Source organism: Malus sylvestris, chromosome 10, assembly GCF_916048215.2.
Source record: "Malus sylvestris chromosome 10, drMalSylv7.2, whole genome shotgun sequence".
Lineage (NCBI taxonomy): Eukaryota > Viridiplantae > Streptophyta > Magnoliopsida > Rosales > Rosaceae > Malus > Malus sylvestris.
The window spans coordinates 35,695,427-35,714,804 of record NC_062269.1 but is presented as its reverse complement, the minus strand read 5'-3'; the positions used below and the strand labels follow the sequence as shown (position 1 = coordinate 35,714,804).

At 37.2% G+C, this 19,378-nt stretch overlaps 2 protein-coding genes across 3 annotated transcripts; both read right to left on the bottom strand.

The window, feature by feature from the left end:
- Positions 1–7,889: 7,889 nt before the first annotated feature.
- On the bottom strand, positions 7,890–9,880 carry LOC126586247 (tetrahydroberberine oxidase-like). Its single transcript, XM_050251030.1, has one exon. It carries the CDS (start codon positions 9,621–9,623, stop codon positions 8,031–8,033), a length of 1,593 nt encoding a protein of 530 aa, XP_050106987.1. The 5' UTR covers positions 9,624–9,880; the 3' UTR covers positions 7,890–8,030.
- A 585-nt stretch (positions 9,881–10,465) lies between these two features.
- On the bottom strand, positions 10,466–14,045 carry LOC126586246 (berberine bridge enzyme-like 21). 2 transcript variants are annotated; one of them, XM_050251029.1, is made up of 3 exons: positions 12,302–14,045; positions 10,607–10,737; positions 10,466–10,503 (listed from the first exon to the last, which is right to left on the bottom strand). In XM_050251029.1, exons 1-2 carry the CDS (start codon positions 14,028–14,030, stop codon positions 10,643–10,645), a joined length of 1,824 nt encoding a protein of 607 aa, XP_050106986.1. In that variant the 5' UTR covers positions 14,031–14,045; the 3' UTR covers positions 10,466–10,503; positions 10,607–10,642. The 2 variants fall into 2 exon arrangements, with proteins under 2 accessions (XP_050106986.1, XP_050106985.1); XM_050251028.1 differs by lacking the exon at positions 10,466–10,503 and having other exon boundaries at positions 10,514–10,737.
- Positions 14,046–19,378: the final 5,333 nt, after the last annotated feature.

Here is a 19,378-nt window from a genome sequence, read left to right as displayed (position 1 = left end):
AACTACGGTGCAAAATGCAAAGTTTGAAGTGGAAAAATTTGATGGCACAAACAACTTCAGGATGTGGCAATGTGAGGTCAAAGATGTGTTGGCTCAACAAGATCTACTTGCCGCTTTGGGAGAGAAGCTGGAAGCTATGTCGAAGCCGGAATGGGAGAAATTAAATTTGTGGGCTTGCTCTTCAATTTGGTTGTGCCTTGCAAAAACTCAGAAGTATTTTGTGATGCGAGAGACAGTAGCAAGTGTGTTGTGGCAAAAATTGGAAGACAAGTATATGACGAAAAGTGCAGAGAACCGGCTTCACTTGAAGAAAAAACTCTACCACTTCCAATACAAAGAAGGTACAAAAATGATTAGACACCTTGATGTTTTTAATAAATTGATTGCCGACTTGTTAAATTTAGATGAGGATATTAAGGATGAAGATAAGGCCTTAATATTGTTGAATTCCTTACCGGACTCTTATGGGCATTTTGTTACCACTATTATGCATGGTAAAGAAACTGTGAAATTTGAACATGTGTCAAATTCCTTGATGAATTATAAAATGAGGCATAGAGATAAAAATCATAATAGTACCTCTGAAGCTTTATTTGTTAGAGGTAGATCATCTGAGAGGAGGTCCTCTTTTAGTAGGAAAAAATCACACTTTTGACCTAGAGGAAACTCTAAAGGAAGAAAAACCTTGGAAAATGATGAATGTGCCTTTTGTCATAATAAGAGCCATTGGAAGAAAGATTGACCTAAGTTGAAGACCAAAGGAAAAGAAAGTTCTGAAGCCAATGTTGCTGAGGTTGAAACAGATTTTTTTTTATTTTGCTTTAACCACTCCTCATCATTTGATTGTGCTACTAAGTGGGTGTTGGATACAGGTTGTACTCATCATATGACTCCTCACAAGGATTGGTTTTCAAGCTTGAAAGAGTTTGATGGTGGTGTTGTGTTCATGGGAGATGACAATCCTTGCACAACAAAAGGGATTGGTATAGTTCGTTTAAAGTTGCATGATGGAATGGTTAAAGAGTTGACAGGTGTTCGGTATGTACCGAATTTGAAGAAAAATCTTATTTCTTTGGGCACTTTAGATGGGCAAACATTGAAAGTTACTTATAGTGCACTTGTTGTGATAAAAGCTCATCGATGTGGTCATTTGTATCTATTGCAAGGAAGCACCGTGACAGGTGAAACGTCTGTAGTCTCAGAAAATATGGGCACATCTGATTCAGATACTACTAGACTGTGGCATATGAGATTAGGCCATGCTGGTGAGAAAGCTCTACAATGGCTTGTGAAAAAAAGGTCTTTTAAAGGGTACCACGACTTGTAAGCTTGATTGCTGCGAGCATTGTGTCTTAGGAAATCAAACTAGAGTGAAGTTTGGTACTGCAGTACATCAGACGAAGGGGATTCTTGATTATGTGCATTCAGATGTTTGGGGTCCTATAAAGACTCCCTCTTTGAGTGGTAGACATTGGTTCGTAACCTTTGTTGATGATTATTCAAGAAGGTCTTGGGTCTACACTATGAAGCACAAGAGTGTGGTATTGAACATTTTCTTGAGTTGGAAGAAAATGGTTGAGAACCAGACTGGGAGAAAGATTAAGATTTTGAGATCGGATAATGATGGTGAATACACATCCGACCCTTTCTTTAAAGTTTGCAAAGAGGAAGGGATTGTGAGACATTTTAGTGTCCGGGGAACTCCACAACAAAATGAAGTTGCAGAAAGATTGAATCGAACCTTGCTTGAGAAGGTTAGATGCATGTTGTCTCAGTCGGGTTTAAGCAAGTCGTTTTGGGCAGAGGCAGGTAATTATGCATGTCACATCATCAACCGGTTACCCTCAGCTGCTGCTCAGGGTAAGACACCAATGGAGGTATGGACTGGAAAACCTTCTTCTGATTATGACTATATCCGTATTTTTGGTTCACCTGCTTATTTTCATGTGACTAAAAATAAACTTGATCCTAGAGCAAAAAAGGCTATCTTTCTTGGTTTTAGTAGTGGTGTCAAAGGTTAGAGGTTGTGGTGCCCAGAGATGAAAAAACTTGTAATCAGCAGAGATGTGACATTTGATGAAGAAAGTATGTACAAAGGCTCTAAGAAGAATGTGAAAGATGTCCAACAGATAGAGCTTAAGAAAGTTGCCTCTGGTACTTCAAATCCTATTTTCACTGATGTCGAAACCACTACAAGTGAAGAAGTTGGAGACCATGAAGATGTTGAAGAAGTTGAACTTGAAGATTCTATTCAAGTTAAAGAAGAAGTTTCACCTCAAGAGTCTATTGCCAATAATAGAGGAAAAAGACAAATCACCAAGCCAACTCGGTATAGTGACTATGTTGCTTTTGCTCTTCCTATTATCATTGATGATATTCCATCCAATTTCGAGGAAGTCATTGAGAGTGAGGAGAATGAGAGGTGGTGCAATGCCATGGGTGATGAGATGAATTCTCTCTTGAAGAACAAGACTTGGGAATTAGCTAAATTGCCTAAGGGCAAGAAAGCTATCGGTTGCAAGTGGGTGTATGCCAAGAAGGAAGATACTGATGAGAAAAGCAATGTGAGATTCAAAGCAAGATTAGTTGCTAAAGGGTATGCACAAAAGGAGGGCATTGACTACAATGAAATCTTTTCTCCAGTTGTGAAGCACTCCTCAATTCGCATTATGTTAGCTCTTGTTGCACAGTATGATCTTGAGCTTGTGCAACTTGATGTGAAGACGGCTTTCCTACATGGGAGATCTATATTTGTCAACCGGATGGGTATACAGTGAAAGAAAAGGAGAATTTGTTTTTCAAATTGAAGAAATCACTTTATGGCTTGAAGCAATCTCCAAGGCAATGATATTTGAGGTTTGATAAATTTATGAGAGACCAAAATTATTCTAGAAGTCAATATGATCATTGTGTGTACTTCAAGAAGTTGCAAGATGGGTCTTTCATTTATTTGTTGATATATGTTGATGACATGTTGATTGCCTCAAAGAATGTTGAAGAGATTGAGAAATTGAAGAAACAAATGAAGAACGAGTTTGAGATGAAGGATCTTGATGAAGCGAAGAAGATCCTTGGCATGAAGATCACTAGAGATAGAAAAAAGGGTTTGGTCGGTTTGAATCAAAGACAATACCTTGAGAAATTGATTCGGAAGTTTGGAGTTCATGATTCAACCAAACCGATTACTACCCCTTTGGCTACTCATTTTAAATTGAGTTCTCTACAATTTCCTAAAATTGATAAAGAGAAGCTGCAAATGAAAAATATACCATATGCAAATTTGGTTGGTAGTTTGATGTATGCAATGGTATGCTCTAGACCGGATATTGCTCATGTAGTTGGCATGGTGAGTCGATATATGCATAATCCAGGTAAAGAGCATTGGCAAACAGCTAAGTGGATATTGAGGTATCTCCATGGTACTCGAGACGTTGGTTTATGCTTTGAGAGAGATGACTCTAGTATTGGTCATTTTGCAGTTGGTTATGTTGATTCAGATTATGCAGGTGATTTGGATGGAAGGAAGTCTACTACAGGCTATGTGTTTACTATGGCTAAATGGCCAGTTTGTTGGAGGTCCATTTTGCAGTCGTCTGTTGCCTTGTCTACTACAGATGTTGAATATATGGCAGTTGTTGAAGCTATAAAGGAGGTTATTTGGATACATGGGCTGATTAGATATTTGGGGGTTGATCAGAAGCAGGTGGAGGTACATTGTGATAGTCAGGGTGCCATTTATTTTGTTAAGTATATGGTTCATCATACGAGGACCAAGCACATAGATGTGCGTTATCACTTTGTTCGTGAAATTGTTGGTGAAAGGGAAGTCATTCTCCAGAAAATTCCAACTAAAGACAACCCCGTTGATATGTTGACTAAGGTTGTTGGTGTAGCCAAGTTTGTTCACTGGTTGAACTTGGCTCACATTATGCCTATATAAAGAAGGCGTTGAGCAGTAGGAGTTTTAGAGCATTTGGCTCGACATGAGTTGTTCTCTTGCTAGTGTTTGGGAGTAATTTTTTGAGTTGATTGTGTTGGTTGGCTTATCATGGCGTTTTCAGAACTTGGCCAAGGTGGAGATTGTTGAATTAGTGGCCAAGTGGCCAACTTTTGATTAAATAAAAGAAAAGAAAAGGTGGACAACATCATTGTGTCCCTTCCTTGTTTTGGGGAGGAAAAAAGGCACATTGTCTAAAGTCCTTTTTTTTCTTTGGCCCATGTGAAAAGCCACGGGAATGGCTAGGTTATGAATTAGGGTAGCTGCTGCCCTTTTGTTAAAGTGAGCAAAAAAGTAGAGGGTTTTAATGAGAAGCAATTGCTGCTTTTGATTAAGGGTTGTAAGGCAGCCATAAAGCAGAAAAATGCAGCAGAAAATAGAGAGCAAAAACAGAGGTGCTGCAGCCCCATTTTGAAGAGAAGAAAGAAATGTGATTTTCTTTCTTTGTTGGTACTCACTCAATCAAAGTTGTATTTGTGTATTAGCTTTGAACTTTGTATAAAGAGGAACTTATTCACTAAATTTCCCTCTCTATTTGTTTCTTTGGTGAGTGAGAGTTATTGGGTGTATTGGGGTTTTGGGTTGTGAGCTTGCCAACACTTTGTAAACTCCCATTTGGTTGATAGTGGATTATTGGGTGAGCTCCTACTGCTCCGAGGACGTACTCTAGTTACACTGACTGTTAAGGAACTTCGTTAAAATCTTAGTGTCTTTTATATTTTGTTCTTGCATTCCATTTGATATATTTCATGTGGGTTAGTTTGAGTTGGTTCCAACGGATTTGGTACTGTCATAGCACAACATAAAGTTATACTCCTTTTAACATATAATATAGTGATATTTTTTTTAATTTCTAAGTAAAATATTTTATGTTCGTTTTGCATGAATTACGAGAGCACTTAAATTGTTAGAATTCGAAACTTAATTATGAATAGATCATGGTATATATGACTTAGAAGTAGAATATAGTGTAAAAAAGGTTAGACTCATCTAAAGCTTTCATACATAGGATTTTGAAGTCGCGTAACTCTTTGATGATGTAGCGGTCTCTCTTTTTTCTGTGGTTGGAGGAAGACCTTCTCTCATAGATGCGGTTATGCATTGTTGGAAATGTTTCTGTAACATGTGGATTATATGATGGCACATGTATGATTGGTTTTCAAACTTTATTCGCTTAACATTCGTGTACAAATAGGCATGTGAGCATAAGTTCCCTGAATATAATGAAGAGCGTTTTAACGAAATACTCTCGGTACTGTTCATTTTAACGAAAAAATGATAATTTTACTCTAAAAAGTCATGCATGTTACTATTCACTTACAACATATTTTTGTCATTTTAATTAAAACTCAAAGTTTTCAAGTCATTTTTATTAGTTTTCCTTATAATGAAGCTTAGCCTATCATTTGTTGTTTGTCATGTTGGAAAATAATAATTTTAGGATTTGGATCGAGGCCGTTTGAATTGGCTTTTATTAGAAATTAGAATTTAGTTTATTATAAATATGATACTTATTATTTACTAACTCAGTTAAGATGTAGCTTTCAATTTGTAGTTGTCTTGTCAATCTCGTTTATTTGTTTTCCATTAATAAAATAATGTCATAGTTATATTTCGTTTGTTCTTCCGTTTGTTTATTTTTAACTTGGTATCAGAGCAGGTTTGATCATTCGGAGTTTAATCTGCTTCTATTTTGTTTGTATTAGTTTGTCTATCTATGCTGTTTGTTTCATCTAGTTTCGTTTTGTACGGTTTGATCCTTAGGAGTTTAATTTGCTTGTGTATTGTTTGCATTTCCCAACAAGTAGGACAATTTACAGCCAGTGATAAACGCACCCGGCTTAAACCCATAGATATAAACAGTAAATTTATATGTTAACAAAGATCCATACTTTATAGATTACATTAAAAGTTTAAAAATCTGTTTTGTTTGTATTAGTTTGTCTATCTCCCTTGTTTGTTTCGTCTAGTTTCGTTCTGTAAGGTTTGATCCTTCGGAGTTTAATCTGCTTTTGTATTGTTTATCTATCTCCTTTGTTTGTTTTGTCTAGTTTTGTTCCTTAAAAACTTTTTTGTTTTCTAGTTTGGGTTACACTTTGTGGTCGTTTTAAAAATATTAAAAAAATGAATATGTTGAAGTCTGGAGCCGGAGTTGTGCCCAGCCGCTGGAGCCACCATTCCACTGCTGAACCTCTGTCTCGCATCGCCATCACACTAGAGCTTCGATCTCACTGTCTGCCTGATTTGGACCCGCTAGCCCGACCCGCAGCCTGAAGAACTCAAATCTGACGAGCACAATTCCGTTTGCTACCTGCTGTCTGATCGAACTAGCGTGACTCCTCTGCTTGAACCGTTGTTGTCATCAAGTTGGAGACCACCACCACTGCTGCTTGCCGTTGTACCTGATGAGGGAGTTGTGAATGATTTAGTGAGGAAGTTCTCAAGTTGGTGATTTGCGATTAAACAAGATTGGTACATTGAAAAATAATGTGTTTTAAGCCTTGACCGTATTCAGAATGTTGGGACAAAAGGAAAAAATTATTGACTGTTTGTTAGGCCTTTTGAGGCCCACACGGATAAGTTTTGCTAGAGTTTGCTTGCCTCTTAGACTTGTGACCACTCAAGTGATAGTTTTTGTTTTTGTTTGTTTGTTGCTGCAGTTGGGATATGAGAATTCTCGTCCATCGAGTCCAATACTCTTAACATATGTCTACTGGAATGTGAATATGCCTATTTGAATCTACCTGTTAGCGTAACGGAGCCTCCTATCTGTCTGTCTGCGTAGTAGAGCTTGGCTGTCTGTTAGACTAATGGAGCTTGCATCCACATCTACTTGTTGGCAAACTCATTTGTTTACTACCATGAGTTTGATCGGGGTGTAGGAAAATAATAAGTTTAGGATTTGGGCTCAACCGTTAGGATTAGGTTTTGTTAGAGATTATGTTTGATTTATTATAAATAGGATACTTGTTATTCACTTTAGAACAACTCAGTCATGATGTAGCCCTCAGTTTGTACTCATCTTGGTAATCTCGTTTATTTGTTTTCTGTTAATAAAATAATGTTCATAGTTATATTTCGTTTGTTTGTCCGTTCTTTTATTTTCAATTCAAAGGTGTGTACACTACCTTTAAGACAAACTCCAAACACACAAGAGATAATAAGATGCTCATGATTGTCTAAAAATTAAAAGGTAATGTTATCCACACACCCTTTTTACCTCCTACACACATCCTATTAATTTTTATCCTTTGACCTTCTTTACTTCTTTTCATAAGACGACTAAAAATTGAAAAAAGAAGTGTGAATAGCATCCCAAAGTAACATTTAGAGAAATAGAAACTAAACCCCTAAAAAAAATTTCTATATAATTCTAGCCATAGTTTTGGGCCTAGCAAGACCATTCCTATTTTCTCCTATGAAACTCAAAGCACAATTGGTGGCCCACTAAACATGGTTACCTAAGTCTTTTTCAGGATTCATTGTGACAAACAACAGTATAATTCTAAACTCTGCATTGAAGCCTTGGAAACGTTCTTGGGACAAGAAAGTTTCCCTCCTTCAAGTTTGAAGGTGGATGGTTTGCATCTTGTGACCTTTGACTGAGAAATTAATCTCACTTAATCCTTTATCATTTAAAATGACCAAAAAGAAATATGACACTTTTCATTAGTATGATTGACTGGAAAACTAATTCCAAGTTTTCAACCCATCATGTTGGAAGTCAAAAGCAAAATGAATGAGAATAAGAATAAATGACAATGGTTGAAATTGTTGTACGCAAGCTGCCTTGTTTTCCAACAAGCAGCAGCCAATATGACTTTTAGCATGGACAACAATCAATGCTATGTTTAGAAAGTCTTGTAAAATCTTTATAAGAGGGATGTCTATGTATGTTTGAAGTAATTTCCATTCCATCAATAAGAGTTAAAAACTTTTACAGAGTATTTTTTCCCAAGAGGTGTGATAAAGTTTGTAAACTTACCATCAGCATATTTTGGTATTGAGTAAGTAAATTTTAAATACCAACAATCTATTTCTTCCTAGATGGGAACAAAGGGATGCTTTGTTCATCCATGAAGAAGTTAGCAGGATCAACTAAGGTCTTCACATGAACAAGTCTCCTAAAATTATTCTTGAAATACTTCAAGCCCCAAATGCTTGCTTGTCCATAGCTTGTATTACAAGCATTGTTCCTCCCCAAGTCAAGATCCCTATAATTCAAATAGGCACCTCTTGGGGACTTTGAAACATATGGTTCCATGTAGTCATACAGCCTTCTCATCCCGCCAACATGTTTCTCAGTTTCCTTGCCATCATCCCAAGTGACCATATACTGGATTCCGAATATGTTGCCGATTCTGTGTGGGAAAGGAGTTTCCGAATCTGAAATCTCACTCATCTTTCCACCATAAGGTGTCAATATCAAATAAGCTTCTACTTCAATCAGTGTTTGCCATAAACCTTCCAAGCCAGCTTCCGAAATTGGTTCAGTCACGTAGTCTGATTTTGCTTTGAAGAAGCTCTTAGATTGTTGTGTTCTCCTGAGCAAAGCTTCCGACTCGTTTATTGAGATGTCGGCGAAATATAGAACAGACTCAATCCAGCTCATTTCAGTGCAGTTGCTGCGGTCTAAACGTAACTCCGGAAAATTGTCTTGCATCAGAGGGAGAAGTTTCTCGACTGGCCCAAGAAACAAGGAACCAAATTCAATTATAATAGTTTTGCCACCATTTGCGCCAGCTTTATTTCCAACACTTACGACTGAATGTAGGAAAATGTCTTCATGAAGCGTATCTGCAATGTTTTGCCATTTCGAAAATAGTTTGGTTGCGCCTTGTTCTATGGTCTGTGAAAGTTTGAAAACTGTCACAGATGGAGGAACAGGAACCAACCTAAGTTTCCATTTCAAAATGACTGCAAAGCTTGAGCCTCCCCCACCTCGAATAGCCCAAAAGAGTTCTTCTCCCATGGATTTTCTGTCCAGAATCCTGCCATTAACGTCAACAATCTTAGCGTCAATAACATTGTCAGCTGCTAGACCATATTTTCGGAATATAGTGCCAAATCCACCTCCGCTAATATGTCCCCCCACACCCATAGTTGGACATGTCCCTGCTGGAAATCCATGAATTTTACTCTTTTGTGCGATTGTGTAGTACAACTCTCCGAGAGTAGCACCTGACTCAACCCAAGCACTCTCATTCTCTATGTCAACATCGACAGACCGAAGATTGAAAAGATCAATGATGATGAAAGGAGCTTCGGATACATAAGATAGGCCCTCGTAGTCATGGCCCCCGCTTCGGGTTCTTATTTGTATGCCGTCTTTCTTGGCGCATACCACAGCTGCCTGAACATGAGAGTATTGAGAAGGAGTAATAATAGCATGTGGTTTCGGTGTTGATGTGTTCAAGAATCGGAGATTCTGTATGGAGGATTGCAAGACTAAGGAATAATCCGAGGTGCTTTCGGTGAGGATGATTTTGGTTGTTGAGTTAGAATGTATGCGGGATGAAAAGCAAGGGACAAAGCTTTCCGAAATCGGGTTCGAAGTTGTAGAACAAACTGAATTTAGAAGGAAGAAAAGTAGTAGGGGAAGTAGTTTTATGTGGGAGATCTCCATCTTTATTTGTTCTACGTATGTGAAATGGTATGAGCTCTAAGCTCGCTTATATAGGTAAGATGAGTTGGAAGAATTGAAAAGATATATGCGTAGACTTTTCACAATCGATTGACTAACAAAAGAGCCCTTTCATAAACGTTTGCCAAACAAGAGACTTTTCATACAAATAACTATCTGTACATGAATCTAATACAAAAATTTAATACGTTTTCAATTTGAATTTTTGATCTATGTGACAATGGAATAGTTACAACAACTATGAAGATTTGTCAAATTAAGTGGGGTCGGCTGTATAAATTTTAAAATGCTATTACGCTCGGTTTTTACACCAAGTCTTCCGTTAGCTCCAATTACTCCATATCGTTTATGATAGTCATCTCCTTTAGAATCTTTTTAGGTCTTCCTCTACTTCTTTTGCCCGAGCCTCTATCTCATAGTCACTTTGACATCAATTTCCATTTATTTTAAAGAAGTATCTATTCGTTGAAAACAATTTCTATTTATTTAAAGAAGGTTATAATTCTCTTATTGAGATACAAGTAAAGTTAGGAACTTGTATACGTTGGTTGAGGCTGCCTAATATCTATCGTTAGTTGTTATGTGCTTGAAAGATGAACAAAAAGCCCAACCAATCTATTTAATATTCTACTTTCCCTGATGGGAACACAAGGATACTTGTTTATTTCTAAAGAAATTACCAGGAACAACTATTGCATGAGACATTACCCAAACAAGCTAGAAAGCCGAACATGCTATATGCATGAGCCATTACCTGAATGTCTTCTTACTGAAACTAGGGTTGTTTTTTATCTCCCTACAATGCCTTCTTATTCGAGTGATGCTTCTTGTTTATCTTTGTTCCGTTTTACTCCATTTCACGCTATAACGAGTGTCAAACAAAATATAAGTTAAAAGAGGAAGCACGATCGACTTAGTACGTACAAATGCTAAGAACTTACGAAGAATTAAAAATATTTACATACAATGGATCGTAGTATTGGCTAGGAAAGCATTCCCTCTTACCAACCTGCAATAAGCAGGTATACCAGTAAACTGAGTAGCTTCCCCGTTGGTATGTTGGACTTTGATCCGCTTTTCACATCTGTATGTGAACCTGCAATCAGCAACCAAAGTCAGTGCCATTGGGGAGCTCGGGGTTAGGGCAACAAAATGTATGGGAAGATTATAATTTTGAGTATCTGATCATCCAATCACACAAGTTATGTTCACATCTTGTATGGGAATGTTATAGGGCATGGAAAAGCAAGGTGTTACAAAAATGTGCACTGCAACAAACTGTATGTGGATTCTTTGAGCTTAATTATTACATCAACTGCTAATTGGCTGCGGACTTTCATCGAACAGGTTGAGTGCACCCAATAGAGAATGCATTCACAAATTATTGATAGGATGGAATTACCCTACTGTTCGACAAAACATCCACAATCATAACAGTAAATCAGCAACAGTTCTTATTATTCAAACACACACACTTGTTTTATCTTTTTCACTCTACTTTTTTGTGCTCCTGAAATTGAAGGCAACTCAACACAACAATAACAGTAAAAACATGTATGTGGTGATATCCCCAAAAAGAGAGGACCAAAATCCAAAAGGGTCATCTCCTACACTTCACAACGTTTATCTTAGCAGGTATATAACTTAATAACAAATTAATATTGTAATTAGTTTGAAATACCATCACAATAGCATATTAACTGCAGGTAAATCTATTTATTTATAAGTGCACAAGGACTAAGAAAACGAAAAATTCTTCGTTGTCAGTACTCGCATATTTTTGTGTCTATACATCTTGTCAAATAACTTTATGTAGACACATCACATGATGATTCTATGAGAAAACAACTCAGTCGCAAGGGACCTTCAATGATTGTACTCCATCTAATAATCCACACCCTTCAAATCTAACCGTGTCACAAGATTCAGCCACAAAATCAAGACCAACCCACCAACAGAAGCTTCTGTGCAATTGCAGTTTTCAATGACAGCTATTTTAACGCAACTTGACTTGACTTGACTTAAATGGATTTGTGAAAGGAACCTATACTGTGACTTTTTACAATCTTAGACGACAGGAAAGGTTTTCCACAAAATATGAGGTGAAGAATCTGCATCTGGAGGGTTTAGTCCAATTAGTCATATTGTTCAAATAAAATAAAATAAAAGATTAGTCGTAAGCATAGTTATTTAGAATTTGCACACTTTAATTTTCTCATCATGCACATTTCTTATGCGGAAAAAGAAAAAGTGCAAAAATCAATTCCCGTTACTTCCGTTTTAATTTTTGTTTTTTGCAATGATTGAACTAGTCCTCTCTGGGATAAACTAATCAGATGAAAATGACATTCACGGCAAGCATACCCCATTACACAAGGTAGAAAGAAATTGTCAAGTCAGCCTTCAATAAAAATGACATTGTCTCAACTTTCTTATACATCTCACGATCTCTCATAAATCCAAAACCAAATATTAAATCTGGAGCTGGATAAAAGTAAAAACACATTGTATATATTCACTGTGAGAAGAACTGAATCAAAATAACCCAATAATTGTAACCATTTCATATCTTTTTTAACTTATTACTATGAATCTATGACCAATCAATAACCAAAAATCCATGCTTTTGTATCAACTTCCTAAGTTCTCTTATTCCTTACTTGGAAGAATTGGGATGCTTTGCTCGTTGTAGAAGAAATTTTCGGGATCGACGGCGGTCTTCACCTTCACCAACCTATCAAAATTGTCATTGAAATACTTCACCCCGTATACCTTTCCTTCTTCATAAGTAGGAGCCCCATTTGAACTAGCACCAATGTCAAGGTCCCTATAGTTCAAAAATGCACTTCTTGGATTCTTTGACACAAATGGGGTCATGTAACTGAAAAGCCTTTTGCTTTCTGTGGTGTAGTTCTTCTCCAAGTCCTCCCCTGCATCCTCCCAGTTCACAGAGTACTGAATTTTGAACAAGTTTCCGGCACGGTGGGGAAAAGGCGTCTCGGATGGCGCAATCCGGCTCATTTCCCCGCCGTACGGATTGAAAACAAGTCCTGTTTTCCCTAGCTCGATCATTTTCTTCCATAGCCACTCCAACCCGTCTTTTGAAATCGGGGTTTGGACATAATCAGACTTCCTCTTCAAGAAATTTGCATCGTTTGGCATTCTGTCAAGCAACGCTTCGGGAGAGATTCCAATGTCGAAGTTCGCCCACCAGAGGACGGATTCAATCCAGCTCGTCTCAGTACAATTCTCCTTCGTTAACCCCAATTCAGGAAACTCCTTTCCCAACAATGTCACAAGTTGATCGCCATTGCCTAGAAACTCAGCTATAACTGTAGCTCTAACAGTCTTTTCACCCTTCTTCACTTTAGAACTCACAGGCTGCAACAACAGCCTCATGAACAACCCATCATCCGTAGTCGGCGCCACGTCCTGCCACCGCAAAACGAGGGCGGTTGCATCCTCCTCCAACGTTTTCTCAACCCGAAAAATTGTAACAACTTCCGGGACAGAAACCAACTTCAACTTGTACGAAATAATGACTCCAAAGCTTCCACCACCCCCTCCTTTAATAGCCCAAAACAAGTCTTCCCCCATCGATTTTCGATCGAGAAGTTCCCCGTTCGCATTGACAATCTGAGCATCAAGGACATTGTCGACAGCAAGGCCATACTTCCTGAGCAAGTTACCATATCCGCCGCCACTTATGTGTCCACCAACACCAACCAGTTGGCAAATCCCCGCCGGAAAGGCGTGAACTTTGCTCTTCTCCCAAATCCTGTAGTACAATTCTCCGAGCGTGGCCCCGGCCTGAGCCCAAACGGAGTTGTCCTCAATGTTCACCGTGATCGACCTGAGATTAAACATGTCAAGAACAATAAATGTCTGGCTAGACCAGTACGAAATACCCTCGTAATCGTGGCCGCCGCTTCGGATTTTGAGCTGTACGCCGGCGAGCTTGGCGCAAAGGACGGAGGCCTGGACATGGGATTCGGTTAAGGGTGTGACGACGAGGAGTGGTTTTGGGGTGGAGGTTCTGTTGAACCTGGAGTTTCTGATGTAGGCTTGTAAAATTGGTGTGTATGAAGGGTTGTTCTGGGCATAGACTATGCTGGACAACTGGGTTGTGTTTGATGACTTCGTTTTGGTATTTAGGCATTGGAGAAAACCGTCGTAGACAGAATCCGAAGCTGCCCATGAAGCAGAAGCTTGAAGAAAGAGAAGAGAAACAAGAACCCGAAGAATCTTAGACATGGCGTCTCTCATCGGTTTTGTAAAATTTGTTGAATGTTTGTAAGGGATCGGTCCTCTTATATACAGACACAGAGGCACCAACAGTGGGAACGGTATTTGCACTGATTCACTCTGACCATTCATGGCGGTTACCATTTCATTTGTTATTTGGAAGCGAGATTAAAACATTAGAAACAATTTAAAGTATTATATTAAATTTATCCGAATTACGGTAAATGAAATTCGAACTTGATTGGATAGCACAATAGTTTAGCTAATTTAGTTATATAAAAAAGTGGTTTCACACACTATATTTAGCATCTCATACGCGTTTTTATTTTTGTTATCGAACGAGAAACTAAAAAAAAATTAACATACTAAATTAAACAAATATATGTACAAAATAAAAACGTGTATCGTTTTCTATTCGGATTATGCATTAATGAGTAGGATCACATTTGATTTTTATTTTTTTTTGGAATTACCATGGATTTAAAATTAATAGAAAATTGAGTTTCTTTCTTTAATTTAATGGAAACTTTTAGGAAAGTAATCTGGTTTGCCGCTTGGGCAAACCGGCACCAATCAGTCATTGCACATCTCAAGCATCTTACTTTTCCTAAAACTCCGGCGGGATTAATCACGACTGTGATATTTTTGTGATGTGAGGTCCAAATACACTGAAATTGTGTACATTTTGACTGTAAATAGTCATAATTTGACATGATATTATTGACTTTTGTTTCTTTTAAAAAATTTAGGTTTAATTGGAAAAATCAAACTAAATCCAAATTGACTCCTACAAAACACATAATTCACAGAAAAAGAATCGTACTTGAACCTTCCTGTTAAAGTCAATAATATTGTTTTAAAGAACTTTTAGAAATTTTGTTTTAAAGTTCCCTTTTTATGAAAGTATTGTTGTATATCAATGGATGCCCACTCAACAAAAGAGATCCACACTCAACGGCTGTCCACTAAACAAGCAAAGATGTCCTCCCACTACGAGTGGCCGATACTTGTTTTCATTACCCTTTTATTTTATATAAATACAAGACATATGGAATGAAGAAAGTGTGAACATCAACTCAAGCCACACGACTGAGAAGAGAGAAAAGAAGGAAGGAAGAAGAGAGGAAGAAATGAGAAGCCACAAGGCTCACAGCAGAGAGAAATGATAGTTATCTTTGTAATCTTATTAATTCAGATTATAAATGAAAGCACTAATGTTGTCCCGATGACGTACTCCAGTCACACTGACTGTAGAGGAACCTCGTAAATTTTGTGTTTTGTTTATTTATTTCACTGCACACACCGTCAATTTTACAACAAGTATAGAGTTTTGGAGCTTTCTCAACGACAAACAAAACCACAATCTGTCGGAGTAGTTGTCAGGTTTTAGTTATTGTTTATATATAGGGAGATGCGATTATATTTTTGCAACCATATGAATTGTTTTCTAAATAGCTTAGGGAGATGAGAAGAGAACTCAAATACATCCATATATAATGACAAATTCGTTAATCAAGTTTTGGTAAGAATTGATCTTCTCTTTATTTTTTTTACACAAAAATATTCTACTTCGTCAATAGTGGAATTGAGTTAGGCCATACAATGAATCAGCCACTAACTAGGTATCAAACTCTACACAAATATAATACGTCATCTTCATTCATTTGAGTCGAACTTTAGGTGCATCACATACAGGTGAAGAAGATTATCATTGAACTATAGTTTCAGTAACCGGAGACTTGTAACTTAACAAGATATTAAAGTGATAAATTGTATAAGATGGTTCAGTTTAGCCTTGAACCCACAGGGCACGCCCAATCTACCATGTATTGAACCTAAAAATTACAAAGTATACGTGGCACGCATACTAAGTAAAACAGAGCTAACTATGTCCTTTGACAGCTTGAATTCTAATGCGAGTGTGCCAATTCGCTACCGACCTTGGCTAGGCAAATTACTTGAATGTGGTGATGTGGTGGAATGCGTTGCTAACTTCTTAATCAAGTAACTTCGTTTGAGGAATGAACACTCTCAGCCTTGAGTTCTAAAATCTGAAGACAAGGTTGTGTAAATCATTGTGAAGTTCTGGATCATGTACACTAGGTTCGGCAGCCTAAACCATTTGGTGAAAATATAGGTCCAACAAATCAGTTTAAACCGTATGGACAAATATACTTAAAGGAGATGAGTGTCTTAATCGTAAAAATGGTTCAGTTGTTTGCGTGCTGAACTCTAAATGTGACTTGAGAGTAACCAATCATAGAACATCCCAGTTCGCCAAAAAGGCTAATGAGTGACCTATTTTGCGAAAAAATCAAAGACTTCTCGCCGACTAAGACTTAGGATAAACAATCAACCATAGACTCAGAAAGAATAATCATTTATCCAGTTGGTCGCCTTCATTAGTTGCTCCTGGAAAACCTCGTCTATCCACTCGGAATTTGTGCTAACAATTAGTAAGTCAATTTCCACAAAATGGTGTGAAAGGGTGACGCTTAGAGCGTTGATTTGTGTATTAAGTTGAAGGTCCTTTTATTGTTGCACGATTTCTTGTATTCATAAGAATTAATTACATGATGCTTAAGTTGGAGAGTCTGATAGCACTACAACTCCTTAACATTGTCTTTAATTTCCTCACAAATCTTTCTCTCACCAAAGCTCTATCACCACTTAATCTTACCCTTTTTTGCTCAAACTAGAATTTTGGACCTAGTCTTATTATGTGATCCTTAAGAAATTAACTCAAATCTCATCAAACACCAATCATGATTCCCAAACAATCCTGTACTAGAACTCAACCGCGTCATAAGCTAATTTTGATCTTTAATCAAACTTACTTTGTAAGATCCCACATCGCCCGAGGGAGAGGAGGTGATGTGCTTTATATGTACATGCTCTCATCCCTATAGTGAGACGAGTTTTGGGTGGAAGCCTAAGAACAAATCCGTGATGGCGTGGCCCAAAGCGGATAATATCTTACTATGCGGACTGAGATGTGACAGTTTGGTATCAGAGCCACTCCCCCAGCTGAAGTGTGCTGACGAGGACGTGGGGCCCCTAAAGGGGTGGATTGTAAGATCCCACATTGCCCGGGGGAGAATAGGTGATGTGCCTTATATGTACATGCCCTCATTCCTATAGATAGGATTCTTATCTATGTGACACTTCTTATCTTCAGTTAGGATTCTTATCTACGTGATACTTCTTATCTTTAGCTTTCAATGTTGTAGGAATGATGTAGGTATTTATAGAAAAAAAATTAGAATTTTTTTTTTAAATTCGTCCAAAAAAAAATTCAAATGGGCTGAGTTGGAGAGCCGGCAAAATTTCAAGCTTGACATTCTAGAGCTGGAGAGCTAGCAATATGTCAAGCTTGACATTTTGACGCTAGAAGGCTGGAAATGGCCAGCCAGCTGGCCTAATTTGGGGGTTTGGGTCTGATGGGGCCCACAAGTCATTTGGTCTAGCCTTCGGTTAGAAACGATTTTCGTATTATTTTTAATTATTTTTAATCCTATGATCATTTGATTAGATCGGTTGAAGATGGCCTAACAACCTCCTTTCTGACCTTCTACCAACTTGGCCCAAACCAGAACTTCAGACCCAAACACCGCTCAACTTTGTAGCCTAAAATCAAGTGCATGGTTGTTATGATTGCATCCATAAAAATTCTTTTTTTATTGTATAATTCTTATATTATTTTCCAATGCATGGTACTGGTTAGGTCATAATCTTTCCCGCTATGGCCTGCAATTACAGTATAATACTATATCCCGCGAACTTCACAAATCAAACATTTGTAAGAAAGTAAGAGCATGGACTTTTTCCCGACCCCATTAAAACCTTGGGGGATACACACGGAGAATTGCTAATGTGACTCTTTATTAAAACCTTGGAGGATACATATATAAACAAAAGAGAAATGCTAATGTGACTCTTTTAAAATGAAATCTTCTATAAATTTTCTACAAGCTCACAATTTAATGTTAACTTTCTTACCACTATTAAAAAACATTGTGCCCAAAACATAAGGTGCCAGAGAGTATATAGAGAGTTCAGCTTTTAAGAAAGTTTCCTTAACATTTCTTGAACAAAAATGAAGTTATTATATAAATATGTCAATTATTCACTGTATAATTAATCTATAACAACCTTTTATTTGTTAAATGTTTCATCCGGTGACAACTGAGGATGCTTGTCTTGATTGTAGAAAACGAAATGCATGCATATATCTATGTAGTTGTCCAGTGTAGGTAAGGGAACACGTGCTTATTATGATCGGCACGCATCCACAATACAATATCGTTAATCATTGGATACCATAAGTAATCAATGATTTTTCTCTTTTACATCAATAATTGTGTTTAAACGTCACCTGGTATTACAGTTTAATGATATTTCTCTTTATATGTAATTCAAATCTAGCCAGTGAATGACAAGTTTCACATCTATTTATTCTCCTCGCCCCTTAATGTAAAGATATCGTTGTCTAAATGAAACAATTGAAAAATAATTGTAGTTTAAGATATATTTTGTAAGACACTGATATATTTACATTATAGAGTTGGAGATTAGATCTAAGCAATCAATAGTTTGCCAAATATTTTGGTAGCGAGCTTGTTCAGAGGTGCATTATTTCTCATATTTTCATGTCAATTATCCCTAGGTTTTGTTAAGGAACTGGTTATATAAGAGACTTATTACTTTCCTTCATTTATTTTTAGCAAAGTTCTGCACTTAGAACACTTTTTATGATAAATCGGCTTCAGAAGAAGTTTTGATGCAAGGTCAATTGGATCCAAAGGAAGCGAAGAGACTGAAGATCATTTGTCCAAATTTCATAATTTTTTATGGAGCCAAACATTCAAATTTTATAGTTCAATCCTACAAAAGTTACATTCCCGCCATAACTGTGCAATTGTAGAAAAATGAAGATTTGAAGGCTTTCCTGATTTTTCCTAGTAATGTGAGATTTAAGCCTAGAAAGCTAAGACATAGAGCTACATGTTTCCTATTTTTCCAAAATTTTCTAGAAGATGGAACGACCTTAAATCTAGGGGGCAAAGTGACTGCCGTGTTTTTCAAGACAAGAATGATTCTTTCCTAGTTTGTGTCATTAATTGTTTAGGAATGTGTTTAGTTTTATGAGAATTTTTATCAAATCTTTTAGGATTCTTTAGTATAAAAGAGCCTAGGGATGTACCTTGCCATGGATTATGGGTTCTATCTTTCTTTTATTTTTATTTCTATGTGTAACTTAAGGTTATGATGACACCATGTCATGAATATTTGCGAAGTACTTTGTTAACTGATATTCGATTGTATGCAATGCTGAATTCTTATAATCGATTGTATTCCATGTTGAATTATTAATCTTTGTGCGCGTTTTATTTTAGATTCAGGTTTCTAATGACTGGTCGCCCTTAGGCATCTAGATAAATAAATCTATTAGGATAACCTACAATTAAGTTTATTGGTTCTAAGATTAAGAA

Bases quoted from the DNA above. Each gene is read 5' to 3' on its own strand.
- LOC126586247 (XM_050251030.1), bottom strand. From the start codon at position 9,623: ATGGAGATCTCCCACATAAAACTACTTCCCCTACTACTTTTCTTCCTT.
- LOC126586246 (XM_050251029.1), bottom strand. From the start codon at position 14,030: ATGGTAACCGCCATGAATGGTCAGAGTGAATCAGTGCAAATACCGTTC. The intron at 10,738-12,301 runs GTAAGGAATAAG...TGCTGATTGCAG, and splicing joins AAGCATCCCAATTCTTCCAA to GTTCACATACAGATGTGAAA.